General features: G+C 48.2%; 1 protein-coding gene across 3 annotated transcripts; it reads right to left on the bottom strand.

Annotated features, from left to right (window-relative positions):
- Positions 1–1392: 1392 nt before the first annotated feature.
- On the bottom strand, positions 1393–17122 carry LOC113984922 (ankyrin repeat domain-containing protein 26-like). Of its 3 annotated transcripts, none has more exons than XR_005564495.1 (18): positions 16186–17121; positions 15649–15763; positions 15229–15402; positions 15034–15140; positions 14236–14326; positions 13114–13289; positions 12850–12943; positions 12101–12382; positions 11170–11405; positions 10033–10165; positions 8549–8830; positions 7691–7926; positions 6785–7009; positions 4730–4775; positions 3573–4602; positions 3057–3202; positions 2625–2862; positions 1393–1943 (listed from the first exon to the last, which is right to left on the bottom strand). XR_005564495.1 is itself a non-coding variant. In XM_039383896.1 (14 exons), the coding sequence occupies exons 1-13, from the start codon at positions 16401–16403 to the stop codon at positions 6808–6810; spliced, it is 2346 nt and encodes a 781-aa protein (XP_039239830.1). In that variant the 5' UTR covers positions 16404–17122; the 3' UTR covers positions 1393–1726; positions 6793–6807. The 3 variants fall into 3 exon arrangements, 1 of the variants encoding a protein (XP_039239830.1); XR_005564494.1 differs by having other exon boundaries at positions 3621–4602; XM_039383896.1 differs by lacking the exons at positions 2625–2862; positions 3057–3202; positions 3573–4602; positions 4730–4775 and having other exon boundaries at positions 1393–1726; positions 6793–7009; positions 16186–17122.
- Positions 17123–20819: the final 3697 nt, after the last annotated feature.

The following is a 20819-nucleotide window of genomic DNA, read 5'->3' as shown; positions in this document are numbered from 1 at the left end:
TGTACATGGGACGGGAAGTGATGGCTGAAGCTTATACTTATCTCTTGGCTGCTTTGCTGTTTGTGCTTGAGATGAACTCTAGTGAAGGGCAACTTCAGCTTAAGCCAAGGGTTTCTTTGCGCTTGGCTTTTTCCAGGCAACTGCATAACATTGTACGCAACATTTTGGTAAGCAGGAAGTTTTCACATTCAAGTCTCAACTGAAAGGCTAGCAGAAAAAAACCCCAAAAACCTACTTATGACAGAAACTTGAAAATAAAGGCTGGATCACTAGAGGGGAGCACTTAATTACATCATTAATTGAAGAATGGGGGAAATGTCATACATAGTTATTCATCAACTTCCTTGAGAGTACGCTCAAGGCTGTTCTGGGCTCCCTGCCCCTCCTGGTCTTCTTTTCTCCCTTTTGCATTGGGTCCCTGAAGTTTGCTTCCTTTCTAGTGCTTGCCTGCAGAATAAACCCTGCAGATGGTACAGCACTAATTACCTCATGAGTTCTTTCCGTAATGCCTGTCCACGCCTCTGCCCTCAAAAACGCGTTCACAGCGGTACAGAAAAGTTCCTGTCTGTAACTGCCGCTGCTACGCATTACCTACGCTGCTTGGCCCCTTTTCATCTCCTTGGTGTTTTTGTCTTCAACCAGGTGCTGTATGTAGACACCTTGTTGAAATGGGTTCTTTCCAATGGAGGTGAGGGGACCAGTGAACTGAGATGGACTTCAAAGTGAACAAATGCTTCTCACATTCATCCAACAACTAAACACGCTAACTCAACAGAGAAGCTTGGCCATGCCTCAGTCCCATGCTACGTGGCTGTCCCACTGATTACAACTACTGGTGTGTGGTTTCCCCGTCTCCTGGTATAATGCTCTGCATTCTGGAAGGGATGCGCTATCCCACTGACTGCTGATTACAGGGCATACTTGGACCAGTGCTATTGCAGAGGTTGCAGCATTGCTGCACAATTAGAAGGCCGTGAAGACTTCCCAAGGAGTAGGTAGTTCTGCTGTTTCATGTAGTAAGACGTAGCAGGAACTACAGGAACAAATGCCTCCTATCCATAGTAACATATTAAAGCAAGGTCCAGTGAAGAAACTGCTAGAACAAAGATCAATGATGAAGAAAAAGGGGTCTCACAGATGTCTGCTGGCATTTGGCACTCATGGTGACATTAGCCACTTGAAATAGGTCACACATACCATACATGTAAATTTAGTGTAGAACTTAGGTGCGGGGTTCGTGCCCCACAGTGCTCTTTACCACAGTTTGTCTTGTAAAAGAATGTAGTTACACAGTTCATTGCTTTGATTTCAATATTTTTTGGCTTTTGACCGCTCTGGAAAATTTGTACAAACCTGATGACTGTAGGAAGTCAATAACTAATCGATCCCAGGTTTGGGGGTGAAAACTGGAATCTTTATTGAACACGCATCTCACAATTTAAGGGTCTCGGGGGCCGGACATGTTAATGAGGAGGATGGATTATGCTAAGTTGGGGATGGATTATGCTAACTAGAGGAACAAAGGGAGTAGTCTGATATCATCATCACAAAGTCTTTCCATATCTTGCTGCAGGAGCCAGGTCGATCAACATAGTTAAATATCAGCAGGTCTTGTGAAGAAGCATGTGATCCTCAGGTGGTGGGATTTCTTTCAGCCCCTGTTGTCCATGGCCTGCTACATAATCCTTTTGTGCTGATATCCGAGTTTCGGATTGCTACAGATGACCTAAAGTCTTCGGCTTTACCACAGATGTCTGGGTGGTGTTCTGAGACCCAGACTTCTGTTCAGTCCCAAACTGTTCCCAAGATGTCCCACGCCAGTTGAATACAGAAGTGGACTTGCAGCCAGATGTCCGCTGACAGCGCTGCTTGTGATTGCAGATTTGCTTCTATGGCGCTCCAAAAGGAACTTGGTGTTGGCCTCTGCAAGTCTCTCATCAGCTCTGAAACATTCAGAAGCACACAGAGAGTCATCTTTGGCAGTAAGGCTTTTGCAAAGTTACCCTCCACGTCCTTGACTACTACTCGACTTCTAAAAGCCAAGGGCATTAAGAGCGTCCAAAACAAGCACATCCTTTGATCTGGGCTCGTTCAGAGGGCCTGTTTCTACGAAATCACACTAAGTGCAAGGAGCAGCAAGTGTCACCTCCATAAGAACGCTGGCCTACCCTGGCCTTCTCAAGGAAAGCTCAAACCTCAGACCCGCTGCCAAAACAGAAGCCAAGAAAGAGCGTTCTTATTTTTGGTGCACAGAATCCAACTCTGTTCTCCGAGAGGCTTCTCTCCTTATTCAAACAGTAAAGGGCACAAGATTCATCTTTTCTGTCCCACACAGGATGAGGAGATTAGAGACTGGCAAAAAGACTGCCTGCTAGAACAACATCAACTCGAAAAAGACACCAATAATGCCATAATGGCGCTACTGTGGTGTTACTACTGGAACTCTTAAAGAGAAAGGAAGACAGGTCTGATGAAGGGAAGGGTCTTAAGGGACTTTCCCCACAAATATGCCCTGTTCTGCTTTCACACATCATGCTGGCGAGACGTAAAAAAGGGATTTTAGAAGGAAAATGCACGAGGAAAAAGGAGTCTGTTATTACCAGTCCAGAAGAGCATGGACTTACCTTTCCAGTTTCTTGGCTAGGCTTTTTCTGGTTTTCGCTTCCGCCAGATAGAGCTCTTTGTACATTTCCACTTCTGCCTGGGTGGATTCTTTTTGAAGAGGTCTGTCTTGCTGGGTGTTTTTTGTCCTGTCCAATTGACTTTTGAGATCTCTACTTCTTTCTTCTGTTTTCTCGCTGAATCACTATGATGGCTCCGAGGATTTGAGCTCTTTCATGCTCAAGAATCAAGATCAGCAATCTGCTCGGCAGAAAAAATGGATGTGGTTCTTATTGTGAGTGCATAAGAAGCCAAGACACCAGCTATGCATCAGTAAACCAACAGGTAAGTGCAATGTGCTTGACATCCATTTAATAGAGTTTATGAGTTTACATTCCAACTGCAAGGAACATGTTTTTACATCTGAAGTGGGGGATGGGAAACCATAGACTCACTGTGAACACTGAAGGATTTCCAGAGCCTCTCTATAGCATTTCATTCAAATCCGGTAATTTTTGATTAAAGAATCACGGTGCTCCTCCATTACTCTGGAAAGGGGATCCTGGTCTGTCGGGAGTGAGGACATTGCTGAATATGAAAGCTGGAGAAAACAAGAAGAAATGTGTGACCCTCCAGAGGATGAAACCCCAGTATGAAATTGTCAAGGAGTTCAGACCCAATGCGTTTCGAGTTTTACAGTTGCGTCTAAACATTTATTGTAGTTTTTCCCTTGTTTGTACCCTGAAATTGTTGTATGAAAAATGCCCTTGATTTCTGTATCCTTAGGCCCCACTCCCTGATTGGCCAAAGTTTGCTGCATTGCAGTATTTCCTTTTATGGCCACCCTTTCCCTAAAAAGGATAATCCCTACCCCCTTTTTCCCTTATATAGTTACACTTTGCATGCTCCGCCCTAGTCCCTCCCTTTCTTCTAGCAAATTCTACCCCTACCTTATATAAGCCTTAACCCACCTCCCTAAAGGAGCCATTTTTTACACCCTCATCCAGAGAGTGGCAAACCTGTTATTGCCACAGGGACCGCGTCCGTGGTCCACATGAAGATTTTTTGAAGATCCAGCAGATCCCCTTGTAAGTTTAGCAGTGGCTGGCGGGAAAATTGACAAGATTCCTGGTGTTACTTTTACAGCAGACAGGGCAAAATAAGGCAAGGACATGACAGGCAACACAAGAGACTGCAATCCAGACAGAGACTTTAAAATTTCCAAGGGAACATAACAATGGAAGGGCTAGGTGCAAAGGAAGAAACCCATTTTTTCCACAATTGCTTATCCGACAACAGCATTTCTAAAGCAAGTGGAAGACATTCCGGGGGCTACACACTGAACACCTTCAGGCAATCCACAAATGACTCCTGTGCTAAACAGCCCCCTGTAGACCTCTTCAACCCGAAGTCTCTGCTTTCCTTTTATGTTCAAACCAGTGATTTATTGGCACACTACTACTACTACACAGCACCAGGCACTACAAAGCAGTAACTCTGGAGGAACAAATTCCCATGGAACAGGTGCATTTCCTCTTGGGACACCTGGCCTCAAATTCTACAGCATGTTTTATGCTATGTATGGCAAGCACTGAACGGATATTTGCCAAAAAAGTACTGAATACTCTTTTCCTAAAGGCAGATTATTTTTTGTCACTGATCTTCTTGCTTATTCCAAAAAAGACTGCACCCCCTAAGCTACCAAGACAAGCCATGAATCATAGAATCGTAGCCAAAATCAGGAACCAACCGCAAAGAATGGGTATGGTGCGGTTTAGTGCTGAATGCCATCGGTGTGCATGGGAGGGGAAGTGATGGCTGAAGCTTATACTTATCTCTTGGCTGCTTTGCTGTTTGTGCTTGAGATGAACTCTAGTGAAGGGCAACTTCAGCTTAAGCCAAGGGTTTCTTTGCGCTTGGCTTTTTCCAGGCAACTGCATAACATTGTACGCAACATTTTGGTAAGCAGGAAGTTTTCACATTCAAGTCTCAACTGGAAGGCTAGCAGAAAAAAAACCCCAAAAACATACTTATCAGAGGAACTTGATAAAAATGGCTCGAGAGCTGTCAAGAGCTAGAAATAGTCACCTTTTTCCTTAAAAACCCTCCTAACATAATGACACATTACCTCGTTGAAGGTCTCTAGCGATTTTTGCATCCCGTTCCTGTCGTGCCTAGAATTATACAGAAAATACACAGTTAAGAGGTAGTATTTACAGAGTTAAGAGGTAAGATTTCAGTTGATTAAGCCATTGTTTTGCACACACCCCTTCGAGGAAGAAAACTTTAGAACTTGATATGGTAGTAGAGTTTGAAGCAAATCCTGAGAAGACAAACTGTGTATAGTGAGAGTGAACTATCCTCAGCTCCTCTGTTGACAACAAACTAAAAGTCTCCAGAGGTTGCAGTCAAGGTCAGAGAGAACTTCAGGGGACTAAGTCCTACCAAAAAAAATGCAATAGGAAGGAGAAATGTTGGGATCGAAGCAAGCCCCCAAACTAAGAAACAAAACCCCTCCAGACCTCAGTCACTGAAGGCTGGGGAAATGTCATACGTAGTTGTTCATCAACTTCCTTGAGAGTACGCTCAAGGCTGTGAGACAGACGTGGCCTGAAAAGGAACTGTATGGGTGCTGTTGCAGTCAGGACGCTGAGTGAGAACAGTATCACCATCCTCAGACCTAGTGCATTCTTTTCTTGGAATCAACTCAACTGTTTTCCACAAGTAGATCTAGGAAGCAGTTGTTGCAAAGCGTTGAAGCAGCCTGTATAGCGATTTGAACTGCACATCTGCATAAATTAGCAACTGGATAAAACAATGAGCCATGAAATAACCTGTAGAAATATTTAATTTCTGTAACATCCTTCAGGGAAGCTAGGAAAGCAGTGAAGGTTTCTGTCTTAATACTGACAAAACTTTGAGATGCCCAGAGTTTTCTTCTGGAAAATCACAATGGAAAGGGCGAGCTGAAGACTGTTGCTGTAATTCAGTTTTAGGAAGCACTGGGTACTCCCACTGTCCTTCCCTTCACTATCTGTTTTCCCTGCTCTTTTTCAAAAAAGACACAGCTGTCAACTCTTTTCTTTTCAAGTAGGGCAGCTTTTTTCCTCGAACAGGAATGGTTTCCTCCTTTGCCTTTTCCTTCTTTTAACATCTTGCTGCCATCTCTCTGTCCTTTCTTTCCCTCACTTGTTCCGTGCTCCCTGCCCCTCCTGGTCTTCTCCTTTTCTCCCTTTTGCATTGGGTCCCTGAAGTGTGCTTCCTTTCTAGTGCTTGCCTGCAGAATAAACCCTGCAGATGGTACAGCACTAATTACCTCACGAGTTCTTTCCGTAATGCCTGTCCACGCCTCTGCCCTCAAAAACGCGTTCACAGCGGTACAGAAAAGTTCCTGTCTGTAACTGCCGCTGCTACGCATTACCTACGCTGCTTGGCCCCTTTTCATCTCCTTGGTGTTTTTGTCTTCAACCAGGTGCTGTATGTAGACACCTTGTTGAAATGGGTTCTTTCCAATGGAGGTGAGGGGACCAGTGAACTGAGATGGACTTCAAAGTGAACAAATGCTTCTCACATTCATCCAACAACTAAACACGCTAACTCAACAGAGAAGCTTGGCCATGCCTCAGTCCCATGCTACGTGGCTGTCCCACTGATTACAACTACTGGTGTGTGGTTTCCACGTCTCCTGGTATAATGCTCTGCATTCTGGAAGGGATGCGCTATCCCACTGACTGCTGATTACAGGGCATACTTGGACCAGTGCTATTGCAGAGGTTGCAGCATTGCTGCACAATTAGAAGGCTGTGAAGACTTCCCAAGGAGTAGGTAGTTCTGCTGTTTCATGTAGTAAGACGTAGCAGGAACTACAGGAACAAATGCCTCCTATCCATAGTAACATATTAAAGCAAGGTCCAGTGAAGAAACTGCTAGAACAAAGATCAATGATGAAGAAAATGGGGTCTCACAGATGTCTGCTGGCATTTGGCACTCATGGTGACATTAGCCACTTGAAATAGGTCACACATACCATACATGTAAATTTAGTGTGGAACTTAGATGGGGGGTTCGTGCCCCACAGTGCTCTTTACCACAGTTTGTCTTGAAAAAGAATATAGTTACACAGCTCATTGCTTCGATTTCAATATTTTTTGGCCTTTGACCGCTCTGGAAAATTTGTACAAACCTGATGTCCTAAAATCTTCGGCTTTACCACAGATGTCTGGGTGGTGTTCTGAAACCCAGACTTCTGTTCAGTCCCAAGTGGTTGCCAAGATATCCCAGGCCAGCTGGATCCAGAAGTGGACTTGCAGCCAGATGTCCGCTGACAGCGCTGCTTGTGACTGCAGATTTGCTTCTATGGCGCTCCAAAAAGAGCTTGATGTCGGCCTCTGCAAGTCTCTCATCAGCTCTGAAACATTCAGAAGCACACAGAGAGTCATCTTTGGCAGTAAGGCTTTTGCAGAGTTACCCTCCACGTCCTTGACTACTACTCGACTTCTAAAAGCCAAGGGCATTAAGAGCGTCCAAAACAAGCACATCCTTTGATCTGGGCTCGTTCAGAGGGCCTGTTTCTACGAAATCACACTAAGTGCAAGGAGCAGCAAGTGTCACCTCCATAAGAACGCTGGCCTACCCTGGCCTTCTCAAGGAAAGCTCAAACCTCAGACCCGCTGCCAAAACAGAAGCCAAGAAAGAGCGTTCTTATTTTTGGTGCACAGAATCCAACTCTGTTCTCCGAGAGGCTTCTCTCCTTATTCAAACAGTAAAGGGCACAAGATTCATCTTTTCTGTCCCACACAGGATGAGGAGATTAGAGATTGGCAAAAAGACTGCCTGCTAGAACAACATCAACTCGAAAAAGACACCAATAATGCCATAATGGCGCTACTGTGGTGTTCCTGCTGGAACTCTTAAAGAGAAAGGAAGACAGGTCTGATGAAGGGAAGGGTCTTAAGGGACTTTCCCCACAAATATGCCCTGTTCTGCTTTCACACATCATGCTGGCGAGACGTAAAAAAGGGATTTTAGAAGGAAAATGCACGAGGAAAAAGGAGTCTGTTATTACCAGTCCAGAAGAGCATGGACTTACCTTTCCAGTTTCTTGGCTAGGCTTTTTCTGGTTTTTGCTTCCACCAGATAGAGCTCTTTGTACATTTCCACTTCTGCCTGGGTGGATTCTTTTTGAAAAGGTCTTTCTGGTTGCTCGCTTTTTATCCTTCGCAGTGCACGTTCAAGATCTCTAATTCTGTCTTCTAGCTGTTTTTTCAGTGAGTCTAAATGACTGGTTCTGATTTGTTCTAATCTGTCCTGGGAGGCTGCCTGTGCCTGAAGGAGACAGTGCACCTTCAATCACCACAAGCAAAAGAGAACTCTCTCCAGCAGAAAATTGCATGTACCCAATTTCAAGGCTTTACTCAGAGAGGCAGCTGTGCCTCCTCACTACCAGCAGCAATGAAAGCAGAACCCTGGAGCTACTATTATACAAAGCTACTAATGAAAGGACACTCTCTCTGTAGGACAGGGCATATGGAAAAGGATTCCTCAAAGACAACAGGAGGATCTCCCACCTCCACAACTTCAGTGACTCCTTTTCTGAGCACTTTCCCCCCTACAAGGACAAAGCAGCACCTGTAGGTCTGGCCATGACAGCTGGCAGTTGCAAAACCCATTGAAGGATGAGCAGCGAGAACCAGGCCAGCGGACAGAGATACCCCCAAGCACTGCAAAGTGGGAATCTGCCTTGGGCAGGCTTTTGATTCAGGGACCTGCCGGCACATCACACACCCGTGACAGCCCTCCTGCCCAACCATATTGCCTTCTCCCACTGCCTTCAGGAAAGGCAGAAGCTAACACACAGAATACAGGAGCAAAAGAAAAATACCCAAACCGATGGCCACAACAGAGGTTTTACGTAGCGCCTGTGGACACTGGTGAGAAATTCACTTACTTGCAAAAACTCATTGACTTGTTGGAGTTTCTGTCTTATTTCGTGGTCTGCTCGTTCTTCCGCCTCTCTTTTACATTGTTCTAGTTGGGTGCGATCCACCATGTTAGTCTCCAAATGGTGCTGGACTTTTGCCAGCTCTTCTTGCAGCTGGCATTTGTCCGTCTCCAGGTTTTTGCACTTCCCACGCAGGATAGACAGCTCTTCTTGCAAATCCTGATTTTTGGCTTCCAGCTGCGTGCACTTTTTACTTTCCCTGTCCAGCTGCTGGGAAAGTTCAGCAACCTGCAGACAGAAAGAAGAAAACAGGAAGTCAGCGTGATGTAAAGGCAGTGAATTCTGTGGAAACCCCAAAAGGGGGTGGCCAGGGAGACTATATTCATCATCTGCTGGCTCGGGACTAGAAACAAAGTGCAACCAGGCTCTTCTTTTCCAGCCAGAAGAGCTTTCACCTCATTTGTCTCAGCATTCCTCAGGTTCCCATCCTTTTGGAGTTCCTCATGCAAAAATGCTACAAGCTTCTGGACTCAAAAGGAATCACTGCAAAGGCAGTAAGTGATTCTACAGTGATGCCTTCCAAACCCAAGTGTAGCTCTGAAAGATGGCCACTTTAGCAACGAATCTGAGTAAGGAGCGGAGAAGGAAATAAAAGGTTACATGCCACTACTGCACAGGCAGAGCAGCCTCAAAAGCACTGCTGGGAACAGTCCTTCTGAGTCCCTGTGACAAGATGGGCTGAAAGAGCTACCCGTGAGCAATCAGTTACAGATTTTCCCCTGGGAGGCACCTGTCCTCATTGTGCCCTGGGCAGCAACAACACTGTTGAGAAAAGCAAAACGTCAAGCGCCTCCTGCTCAGCTCACGCCTGAGACAGGGCTCAGGGGCTGATTGTGCCCTGCGAGTGACAGCGGTGTTCCTCCCCTCTCTTCCAGGGCAGGAATTCATCTGTCAGACCCAGATGACGCTGTCACAGCCTCCCTCAAGCTGCAGCCAGGCCTGAGCTGGGCCCCACTGCTCTCAGCCCATGGACGTGATGTCCTGCAAGGATGGCAGACCTGCCCATCCCTAAGGCCCAGCCAGGGGATCTGCACTCTTGGCTGACCCCGCTTACTGTCAGCAGACCTGTTCTGCTCTTCTTGCTGAGGGCCTGTGGGAGGGCTCCCTGGCCGGTGAGGTCATGCACCCTGCCAGGCTGGCTGCCACTCTTGGCTTGCCCTTCCTCTGCAAGACAGCCTGGCCTCCATGAGCCCTTACACCTACTGCTTTGCCCTTACATTTGCATCTTTACCCATAGTGATAACTACCTCCGTATTATAGTCATCTACTACTGTAACAGCAGAAGGAGCATTAAGAAAAGCCCATCACATCCAAAATGCAGCCAAGGAAAAAAAAATCATCAACATGACAAGAAATATACGGAAAGCATCTCCCAGGTTTCAGAAGAAGTAACATCACAACCAAAAAACCCCACCCAAAGCGCAGCTCACCTCTGTTCGTAATCTATCCACTTCCTTGACCTTTTCAGAATATCTGTTCTTCATTTCTTCCAGCTGGGACTGGGTTTCTTTCTCTTCATTAGCCCTGAGTTTCCTCCTATCTACCCTCAGAAGCTTTTCCAACCTGCACAGCAAATTAGTTAAGAAAACCATGAAACACAGGAAGAACCAGCCTTTTCCCCACAGTCTCACATAAGCAGCACAGACATCAGAGAAGCATAGAATGGCTTGGCTTGGCAGGGACCTTAAAGATCATCTCGTTCCAAGCCTCCTGCTGTGGGCTGGGACACCTTCCATGAGACCAGGTTGTTCAGAGCTCCATCCAACCTGGCCTTGAACACTTCCAGGGATGGGGCATCCACAGCTTCTCTGGGCAACCTGTTGCAGTTCCTCACCACCCTCACAGCAACCAATTTCTTCCTAGTATCAAACCTAAACCTACTGTCTTTCCGTTTGAAGACATTCCCCCCCCCTTGTCCTCTCACTACATGCTCTTTTAAATGCACTCTTTTCATCCTTGTGGTAGGTTCCCTTCAAGTACTGAAAGGCCACAATTAGGTCAGCCCAAAGCCTTCTCTTTTCCAGGCTGAAGTATTGCAATTGCCCCAGCCTTTCCTCATAGGAGAGGTGCTCCATCTTTCTAACCACCTTGGTGGCCTCCTCTGGACTCACTCCAACAGGTGGAGGTCCTTGCTTTGCTGAGGACCCCAGAGCTGGATGCAGCACTCCAGGTGGGGTCTCACCAACGTCCCTCAGGACATCAGTCCTGTGCTGGTGCTTCAGATCACCTCCCTGTCATCCATGTGCCTTGACATAGCTTCTAGAAGGATCTTTTCCATGACCTTCCCAGGCACAGAGGGGAGGCAGACAGGTTGGCAGTTACCAGGGCCCTCCTTCCTACCCATTTCAAAGATGGGTACAATGGGTTTCCCTTTTTCCCATCACCTGGGACTTCACCCGACTGCCACGACTTTTCAAATATCAAGGAGAGTGTCTTGGCAACTACACCAGACCCTGTTGGCCAATGTAGGGCAATAATGCTGGTGAGATGTAGACAATGCATTTAGAAGGAAAATGCATGAAGAAAAAGGAGTCTCTTATTACCACTCCAAAAAAGCATGGACTTACCTTTCCACTTTCTTGTCTAGGCATCTTCTAGTTTTCAATTCCTCCAGATACAGGTCTTTGTACATTTCCATTTCTCCTCGCATTGCTTCTTTACGAGAAGCACTCTCTTGTTGGGTTTTTTTTACCCTGTCCAGTTCACTTTTGAGATCTCTAATTCTTTCTTCTAACTGGATTCTCACTGAATCGCAATGACTGTCTCCGTTTTGTCCTAATGGAGCCTGGGAGGCTGCCTGTGCCTGAAGGAGACAGTGCACCTTCAACCACCACAAGAAAAAGAGAGCTCTGCCCAGCAGAAAATTGCACGCATCCTGTTTCAAGGGCCCAGCCTTACTCAGAGAGGCAGCTGTGCCTCCTCACTACCAGCAGCAACCAAGGCAGAACCCAGGAGCTACCACGGCAAATAATTCTTTTCATTGGGAAAGAAGCCCAAATCAGCACACTTATTCAAAGCTCCTAATGAAGAGACACTGTATCTGTAGGGCAGGGTATATCGAAAAGGATTCCTCAAAGACAATAAGAGCATCCCCCACCTCCACCCCCTCACCCCCACCCCTGGAATTTCAGTGACTCCTTTTCTGAGCACTTTCCCCCCCTACAAGGACAAAGCAGCACCTGTAGGTCTGGCCATGACAGCTGGCAGTTGCAAAACCCATTGAAGGATGAGCAGCGAGAACCAGGCCAGCGGACAGAGATACCCCCAAGCACTGCAAAGTGGGAATCTGCCTTGGGCAGGCTTTTGATTCAGGGACCTGCCGGCACATCACACACCCGTGACAGCCCTCCTGCCCAACCATATTGCCTTCTCCCACTGCCTTCAGGAAAGGCAGAAGCTAACACACAGAATACAGGAGCAAAAGAAAAATACCCAAACCGATGGCCACAACAGAGGTTTTACGTAGTGCCTGTGGACACTGGTGAGAAATTCACTTACTTGCAGAACGAGACTGACGTCTTGTAGCTTTTGACTTATTTCCTGGTCAGCTCGTTCTTCCACCTCTCTTTTACATTGTGCTGTTTGGCTGCCATCCAGCACGAAAGTCTCCAAATGATGATGGACTTTTGTCACTTCTTCTTGCAGCTGGCATTTGCTCTTCTCCAGTTTTTCACAATTCCCACGCAGAGTGGACAGCTCTTCTCGCAAAGTCTGGTTTTGGGCCTCTAGCTGCATGCCTGTTTTAGGCTCCATGTCCAGCTGCTGGGAAAGTTCACCAACCTGTACACAGAAAAAAAAAAAGAAAAGGAAACTCAGCGTGATCTAAAGGCAGTGAATTCTGGGAAAACCTCTAAAGAGGGTGGCCATCATAACTGCATTTATCATCTGCTGGAAACGAGCATAGAAAACACTTGAAAGATTCCCTGACAGAAAGAAGAAACTTCACAACTACTTAAAAATTTGTGAGACACTTCTGGGAGCAATACTTCTGGGTCCCTTGGAGCTCATGGTGAAACTCATAATTTATAATCTAAGAATTGCTCTAGTGTCCAGCACAGCAAATACCCTCAGGGCTTTTGTAGCAGCTGGGGAAAGGACCAGGCTGCTCTCTGAGCAGCCTCTACTGAGGAGAAGGCAGAAACTGAGCTCCCCTAGGCTCTCCAGGAAAACTTCATCTTACAGTTTCCCCACAGAAATAGGCAACTAGGCTCAAGAGTCACAAAAAGGGAAATTTATGACCAGCTTACTGAGGCAGAGGCTTGCAGGTCTCTCTGAAGGACTTCAATCCTATTGCTTTGTTGCTGGACAGTGGCTTCCAATCTGGTGTTTTCAATTTCAAGGCTTAAAAACAAATACGGGTCTTATTACCAGAAAATCCAGTTCCAGACAAACTGTGCTAAGTAACAGAATCCACAGCAGAAGTGTCCTTCAAAATCCAACTGACTGTCCCGTTGTTTCCACCCAATCCCCCAAAGCGACAGACACCTCGCTTCACTGGGTTACTCTCTTACTGTTGCACGTGTTCTTCCAGTTGTTTTAGAGTGGTATTAGTCTTGGAAGATGGCAACAAGAGGTCCTGCAGTTTCGGGGAAGAAGTTATTGCTTCTCTTTCTTCATCATCCAAGGCAGTCTTCAAGTCACGAACACAATGCTCAGACTGAAGATGCTTTTCTTCCTCCTCCCGCAGCTGTAAAATCACGGTAAGAATCCACAGTTGTCAGGTGAGCTTTTACATAGAGGAGCCAGCTGCTGCTGAAGAACTCAGGTGCTGCATGTATGTGTGCATACCCTCTGCTCAAAGAACTGGAATCAATTCAAGTACCTTCAAAGCTTCACTTCTACTACCCAATGAACACAAGCTCTATTCCTTTGTCCTCTTTTACAGCAGCCTCTCCCACCCCTCCACTGCTTTCCTACAGCACAGTTCTAAGCACTGACACTGCCCCTCGGACCATTTTTGTGACCTGTGACGCTTCTTGTATTCCCTTGCTTGCTGCTCCAGGAAAAGATGAGTGAAATAATTCATCTTCCTAAAGGAAGGCATCTCACAAGTGTCAGAGGTGAAGTGCTCTGGCACATGTGCTCTGGAGCCCAGGGTTGCATGAGGGGAGCATGGGGAGTTTTGTTAAGTGGGAATGACCCTGACTGTAGCACAGAGAGAGGTGCCCAGCAGCCCCTAAGCAGGAAGCAGTGGATGCCTGAGGAGAGGCGGCTCTGCTTCAGTGTGGTGGGGCCAGGAAGGATGGCATCACTGACAAGCTAATGACCACCATTTCAGCAAAGGCAGGCAGATGAACTGCTCCACAGACCTGCCCTGGAGTCGAGAATCATGCCAGGGGTGTGTGGGGAGTCTTCTTAGACCAGGAAAATCTTGAATGTAGCAGAGAGAGAGGAACCCCAGCCCCCCTGGCCGGTCACGGGTGAAACCCTAAGGAGAGGCAGCTCTGCCTCAGCATGGCGGGATGTGGGGCAGGGGGCCAGAGGGACAGAGGCAGATCAAAGCCCGATGTAACTGCCACTTCCTTAGGTCTCTGTCATACTGGCTCCCAGAATACTGTTTTGTCTGTTTTCATGATGTATAGGAAGCAACAGGCACCGCCAGGTTTATCCCTGTAGGGACGGGCTTTCCATACCTCCGTGTCAGCCCTGTCCAACTCCTCCTGCAAGCGCAGATTATCTTCCTCCAGGTGAGCCTCATGGGTTCCAGTAACCACAAAAGCAGTCCTAAAGCATCCAAGATTTAATGTGAAACATGTCTGATCCCGCATCATTTTTCCCCTGCTTGTTCCCAAAAGAGCTCTTCCCCCCTTTCCTACAAGCTCCGTGAAAGCGAAGCCAAGTACATGGAAGCATTGGAGAATTTATCTTAGAAGGGGCCTCCCTAAAGCAGCCTCAACTACAAGGTCAAGCCATGCTGTTCAGGGCTCCTTGCACTGCTCTTCAAAGTCCCCACAGATGCGGCTGCACAAACTCCCGGGGCAAGCCGTTCGACCGCCTGACCATCTACGTGGCAGGAAGTTTTCTCCTTATGTGCAGTTGGAGCCCCTCGTGTTCCCTCGGACACTCTTGCTTCTCTTTCTCCCAACGCTTCCCTTCAGAGCACTTAACGCACCAACTGTGCCTTGGCTTAAAGCTCCCTTGCCTGCAGAGCAGCCATGCTGCTGAGCTACTGGCAAGTTTCCCGATGGCTCTGGGTGTCTGTGGGGAGAGGGCACCACAGACAACGCCTTCTTGCAGACCTCAGCGGGCAAAGTACGAGAGCCCCTAAGGTACGAGAGCAGCCAAGTGCAGACCTGCATTTACCAGTCACACAGGGAACTGCTTCCACGTGGCTCCTCCTTCTTTTTCCAAGCTCATTGCCGCGCCCCTCGTCTCGGTCTTGGTTGCAGGCTACCGAGAAGACCCGTGTGCTGTTTTGACAAACCCCTTACCTTTCACTTTGGGCTTGAGCATGCCTGTCAGCTGCTTTTTTCAGAAGGCACTCCAGGATCTCCTCATGCTGTAGGAGGGCTGCAAGTTTTAAGGGAGTAAATCCCATCTAAAAGGACAAATAATCGCCATTAGAAAGACACAGACAAGCTCTGCAGCTGTTTGAAAGAGCAGCTTTACCCACGTGCCAAGGTTACCTGGTTCTGAGCATCACTATTGGCATTATGCTCGAGTAACAGCCCTGCTACAGCTGTATTTTTAGATAGGACAGCCAGGTGAAGGGCAGTGTTGCCGCCAGCGTCTGCCAGATTCGGGTCGGCACCGTGTTCCAGCAGAATAGCAACACATTCTTCCTGCTCCTGCTGTACTGCCTGGGAACAACACACGAAAAGGGAAAGACTTCCAACTTTTACATCCCCCTCTGTCACAACTTTGTCAGCTCCTGAACGCTAGGATAGAAGACCATCTTCAAAGACTAGCTAACAGAGGCCTATGCCACCCCGATTGCAATATGCATGTTTCTACGGCCCAGCGATGCAAGGAATCCTGCCAGACACCTCCCCTTTAACACACCATCACTAATGCCCACCTACAAGATCATAAGGCATTCCACACACCTTCATCAGTGCCGTTCTCTTCAAGTTGTCAGCGAGATTCGGCTGGCTGTTCTTTCTTAGCAGATATCTAAGGACATCTGCATGGCCGTTTGCCGAAGCGAGATGCAGAGGTGTCCTAAAAATTAAACGTACGCTCTTAACCTAGACAGACAAAGGATGAGCCAAAGCCGTGTCTCTACCCAGCACCCTGGGGACCCTGCCCGGACTCTGCTCCTCCCTCTTGCTGCTCTCTGCTGCTGCTGCTGCAATCCTGTGCTGATTAGCCAGAGGGCAGAAGAGAAGAGGTGAGGGCTGAGCAGCTGCAGAACAGCCCTGCAGAGAGACTACGGCAAAGGGGCAGGTCGGCAACACGCGTTTCCAAGAGCGCTGGAGCCCAGCCGGCAGCTACAAGCAGTGAAAAGCTCAAGAGTTCACTCTCCCAGCTGACAGGGCAAATCTCACTTTTCAAGCCTTGTCCTTAACAGAGGGCTGCCGAGGACTACTGCAGCTTGGCTCGGGAGCAGCCAAGGTGTGCCATCAGCATCCCATAGAACTCACCGCATCTCCTGGTCTCGCCTGTCGATGCCGACTACCTTCACATACCAGCGCCAGCGCCTCAGCCAGGCCAGGTCGCCGCGGGCGGCCGCGCGGTGCAGCCTGCCCAGCCCCTTCTCCCTGAGCTCGGAGGCGCTGGTGGAGCTGGTGGCAGCCCAGGGCTGCCCACTGGTGGTGCTGGATGGTGACTGCCGTCGCTTCTTGCTGAGAAGCCACGGCATGGCCCTGCTTGGAGCTACCAGCAGCAGGAAGTGCAAGAAGCCCCCTTGCGGAGGGGCTGCCGGGCGCCAAGTAGGGATGACGAATGGGACGAGGGTGAGGTTAAGGGTGAGGGTGACAAAGGGGACGAGGATGAGAAGAAGGATGGGCACAGGGTATAAAGCACAAGGCAGACGAGGTTGCCCTGTGCAGCGTTCGTGGCCTGCAGCTACCAAGACGGCGATACAGGCGCGAAATGCTCCCACAGCGGGATGTGCTACTGCTCCTCGAGAGGCTACAGAAGCTCTGAGCGCCGGCTCCGGGCACCAACAAAGCTGTGCTCGACTGGCGCCTGTGGCGTCACAATGGCAGGTGGAACACTCAGCACGTCACCGTGGGGTGTGGCAGAGGCCACGGTGCAGGGTGAGGCCGGGCGGGACATGGCAGGGCGGGGCAGGAGTGAGGGCGGCCCTGCTGGGCCTTGTGGGAAGGAGGCGGCCTGGGCCTTGTGAGGGCGGCTGGCGGGAGTGGGCACTGCCCCGCCTCAGGGCACCCCGGGGCAGGGCCCGGGCTGCTCCCACTGGGTCGGAGGCTGTGGTAGGCACTGGAGCAGCTCCCGAATCACCCGCTCTGGGTTTTTGCTTCAGCCTGTGGCCGGGCTGCCTCTGGACACGCTTCCATGAAATGAGGCTCAGGATGAAGTGGGATCCCAGCCCGAGCAGGCGGGGGCCACCACAGCTCTCAAGAAATGCCCACTGAGTGCTCCAAGCCCGCCATGCCAGAATTCCAGGATGTAGGGACGTGTCCCGAGAATAGGGAGGGAAGCATTCTGGGAACTGAAGTCCCTGGACAGCATATTGGGGCACATGAGCAGTGTGTGTTGTGCTGTCATTGGTCAGGGGGTCACATGTCCTCCAAAGGGTTTATAAGGAGACATTTTTCTTTTAAATAAACAGATTTGACTGCTTGCCAACTAGCTGCCGGGTCGTGTCTTTTATATTATATTAATATACCACACCAGGACAATTCCCCAACTCCTTTGTCTTGTCCCTCTTGAAGAGCAGACCCCTCAGCCCCCCACCCCCTCGTAACTGCTGTCACCTGCTACTTTGCCAGATGCCAACAGTGAATTTCTGCTCTGCTGCTCCAGCAGCCAATGGGCAGCACACAGCAGGCAGGAAGAAGCTTTCAAACACGTCTCGTCCCAGTTTGTCCCAATGACAACACAAAGTGAAGGCCCAGAGGTTCTGCACCAGCTTTCTCAGGGGAGAGACGCTACAATGCACCGCAAGCTGGCTGAAGAAATTTCCCTTTTTCTTTGCAGGCTACAAACCGGTCCACTTCCCACAGGATCAGGGATTTGCCTGTGTTTTATGGCTACCAGAAGCTCACCCACTATTATCTTCTGCCCGGAACGCAAAGAGGATGGCTCTAAAGCACTGGAAGAGTCTGGCAACTGATTAGTAGCAATAGCTCACCTGTAGGCCATGATCTTAACACGACTGTGCTTCAAGCCTTCACGGAGGAAGGGGACACGTTTGTCTGGCCTCTGGGACAGGCTGAGGATGCAGCTGTGAGCAGAGCTGAAGGGAGCAGAGGAGAGCTCTGGCTCGGCCTTCAGGCCTGGCTTCTCTTTCAGCCTTGAAGATATCTGCCAGACTGATTTGCACTCAGATCAAGGGCAGAGAGAGAAATCTTAACTCCCAGCCCAGGAAGAAAGCCTTAATAAGCCTTCAAAAATATGACTCTGCTCATCCCTCCCACCTAGGTCCAAAGAGCTCCAATTCTGTGACCAAATGCAGCGGTTCCAAAATGTCGTGACAGTTCTGGCAACCACGCCCTTTCTGCCAAAGTTGGACCGGTCCCCACCTGTCCCAGAGGCAAGCAGAGGGAAGAAGAGGGTACAGCCTTGTGATCGGAGAATGGGAGAAGCAAAGCTGGCAGGGGGAACAGAAGAAAAGGAGGACACATACTAGAGTCTTGTTGGCGACTGCTATTGCTTCTTGCTGAGGAGCCGCACTATGCTTTGCATGCTTTTGCACATGCCGCACTGTGGGTATGGCCCTGCTTTACTGGTGGCTACTGCTCACCCTCTGCACATAATCACGGAAAGACTAAGGTGCTCTAGTCCAAGTCCTCTTTTGGAATAGGGTTTCCTAGAGTCAGTTGTCCTGATCCCTGAAGGTTGGGAAAAGCTAGGAAAGACGTAGGCAAAGAAGACATTCAGTATTTCTGCTTTTTTCCTGTCCTGTGTAACAAGCTTCCCCATCTTGGTGAGTGATGGGCCCACATTTTCCCTGGTTTTCCTTTTGTCACCTACATGCTTAAAGAAGTCCTTCTTGTTGTCTCTGACACCACTGGCCTGATTCAGTTCCATTTGGGCTTTAGCTTTACCAGCTTCATCCCTGCATGCCCAGACAACATTTCTGTTATCTTTCTTTGCGTCCACTCTCTCTAAGTTTCCTTTTTGTGTTTGAACAAGAAGCTCCTTATCAAGCCATCCATGCAGGCCTCCTGGAATTTTTGCCTGACTTCCTGCTTTTTAGGATGAAACTCTCTTGAGCTTGATGGAAGTGATCCTTGAATATTAACCAGCTCTTTTGTGTCATTTTGCTTTGCAAGGTGTTGCAAAGGCTGTTAAACCCAACAAGTATGGAAAGGGGGTTTTGATGTGAAGAAAATTAGCAGGTTGAAAACCAGGATGAACGGGCTCTGTCTGTAGCACTGCGCCAGATTAAATGAAACTTACCAGTAACATAGTTCCTTGTGGCACAGCTGCTGGGATGTGTAGCACAAGTCCTCAATGCTATGTTAACTTATGACCCTTGCAGTCATTCAGCCCCCAAGGACAGCTCCGTTTGTGTTCACAGAGATCCAATGACAGTAAGAATCACTGCCCAGCCTAGTGTTCAAAGGAGATGACAGTGTAGAGATGGGGGAAATATGCTGGGGGATTTGTTCCCCAGTGTCATGGGTTTACTTGTTCTAAAAAACCAAAGGGGAATTTTCTTTCCCCTGCTGTATGTGGGGGAGGAATGTTGAATGGGGAGGACAGTTTTCTGCTTTGGGTGATTGCCTACACAAAGGAGCTGGCTGGCAGAACTACATTCCAGCCTAATAGCTCTCTCTGGGGCTGGGGGTGTGTGTGTGAGGAGTTTTTTTCTCCCCTCCTCTCCTTGGAAAGTGGCACTTTTTGCCTTAATGGAGGCAAGATGTTGTCATTGTCGGGACATACACCACACTGGGATTTCACACAGAAAGACCTTTATTTCATACAAACATTGTTAGTTTATAGTTGGTACTTAGTGCAGCTTTTCCAAAGGCAAAGTACATACTTGGACAGGGCTTCTGTGCTGCCCTGTTGTCTTCCTGCTTGTGCTGCTCGAGAAAGGAATAAACTCCCCTGAGTGAAGAGAACATTAGCTGTGCTCTCAGAAATGTGTTGTTGCTTTCCACATGTGTTTTTTGCCATCTAGTGGCAGCAAATTCTTGGTGTACTGTTTGCCTCATAATTTAACTTTCTACGCATGGTACAAAATTGTTTGTTGTAGGACTCCTCCATCAAGCAGCAAAGTGCAACTCTCCAGCCATGCTACTGACTGTGCTGTTGTGACAAAGGGTCAGGAGACTAGCTGGAATGGTCAGGTTGGGAGAAGTATTCGCTGTCAAGTAAAACATCAGGAGTGCTCAAAATCAGTGCTTTTCTGAAGCTTAATGAGTTTTGAGTTATTTAAGCACATATGATCATGTGATCATATGATCATATGGTCACTCATTATGTGATCATATGGATGCCTTGTTGCTGATTTAGGGGTGTATCCTGAAAGGTAGCAAGTCTTATGAAGAACATCAGAGAGAACCGGTGTTTTTTAGCCTAGAAAAAATGAGACTTGAGGGGAGACCTTATTGCTCTCTCCAGCGACCTGAAAAGGAAATGGTAGCCAAGTGGGTGTCAGCCTCTTCTCCCAGATAACAAGCCATAGGACAAGATGAAATGGCTTCAAGTTGCACCAGGGGAGGCTTAGATTCGATATTAAGAAGAAGAACTTTACAGAAGGTGTTGTTATGCCCCGGGAAGTGGTTGAGTCACTATCCCTGGAAGTATTAAAAAGATGTGCAGAAATGACACTTGAAGATATTGTTTAGTGGTGGACTTGGAAGCGATGAGTTAACAGTTGGACTTGATGATCTTAAGGGTCTTTTTCAACCTAACAATTCTACTACGCTATGCTTGTGGAGCCTCTAAAATAAAAAGCCATATTTTGATGGGAATGTGTGTTTCATGAGTGCCTCCCATCACAATTAGTCACTGTGGTTATTCTGGTCCCCACAGTGCCTGGGATCTAATAGGCAGGCTACCCATCCTGTTTTCATTGGGATAGTTTGGGTAACAGGTCCCTTTGTCTTGGCCTTGCTTGACATGCAACCACACAGCCTAA

This window comes from Pipra filicauda, unplaced genomic scaffold (assembly GCF_003945595.2).
Source record: "Pipra filicauda isolate LSUMZ 115617 unplaced genomic scaffold, ASM394559v2 scaffold113_size4260070_pilon, whole genome shotgun sequence".
Lineage (NCBI taxonomy): Eukaryota > Metazoa > Chordata > Aves > Passeriformes > Pipridae > Pipra > Pipra filicauda.
Note: the sequence above shows the minus strand (reverse complement) of the source record. Positions and strands in the feature narration are given on the sequence as shown.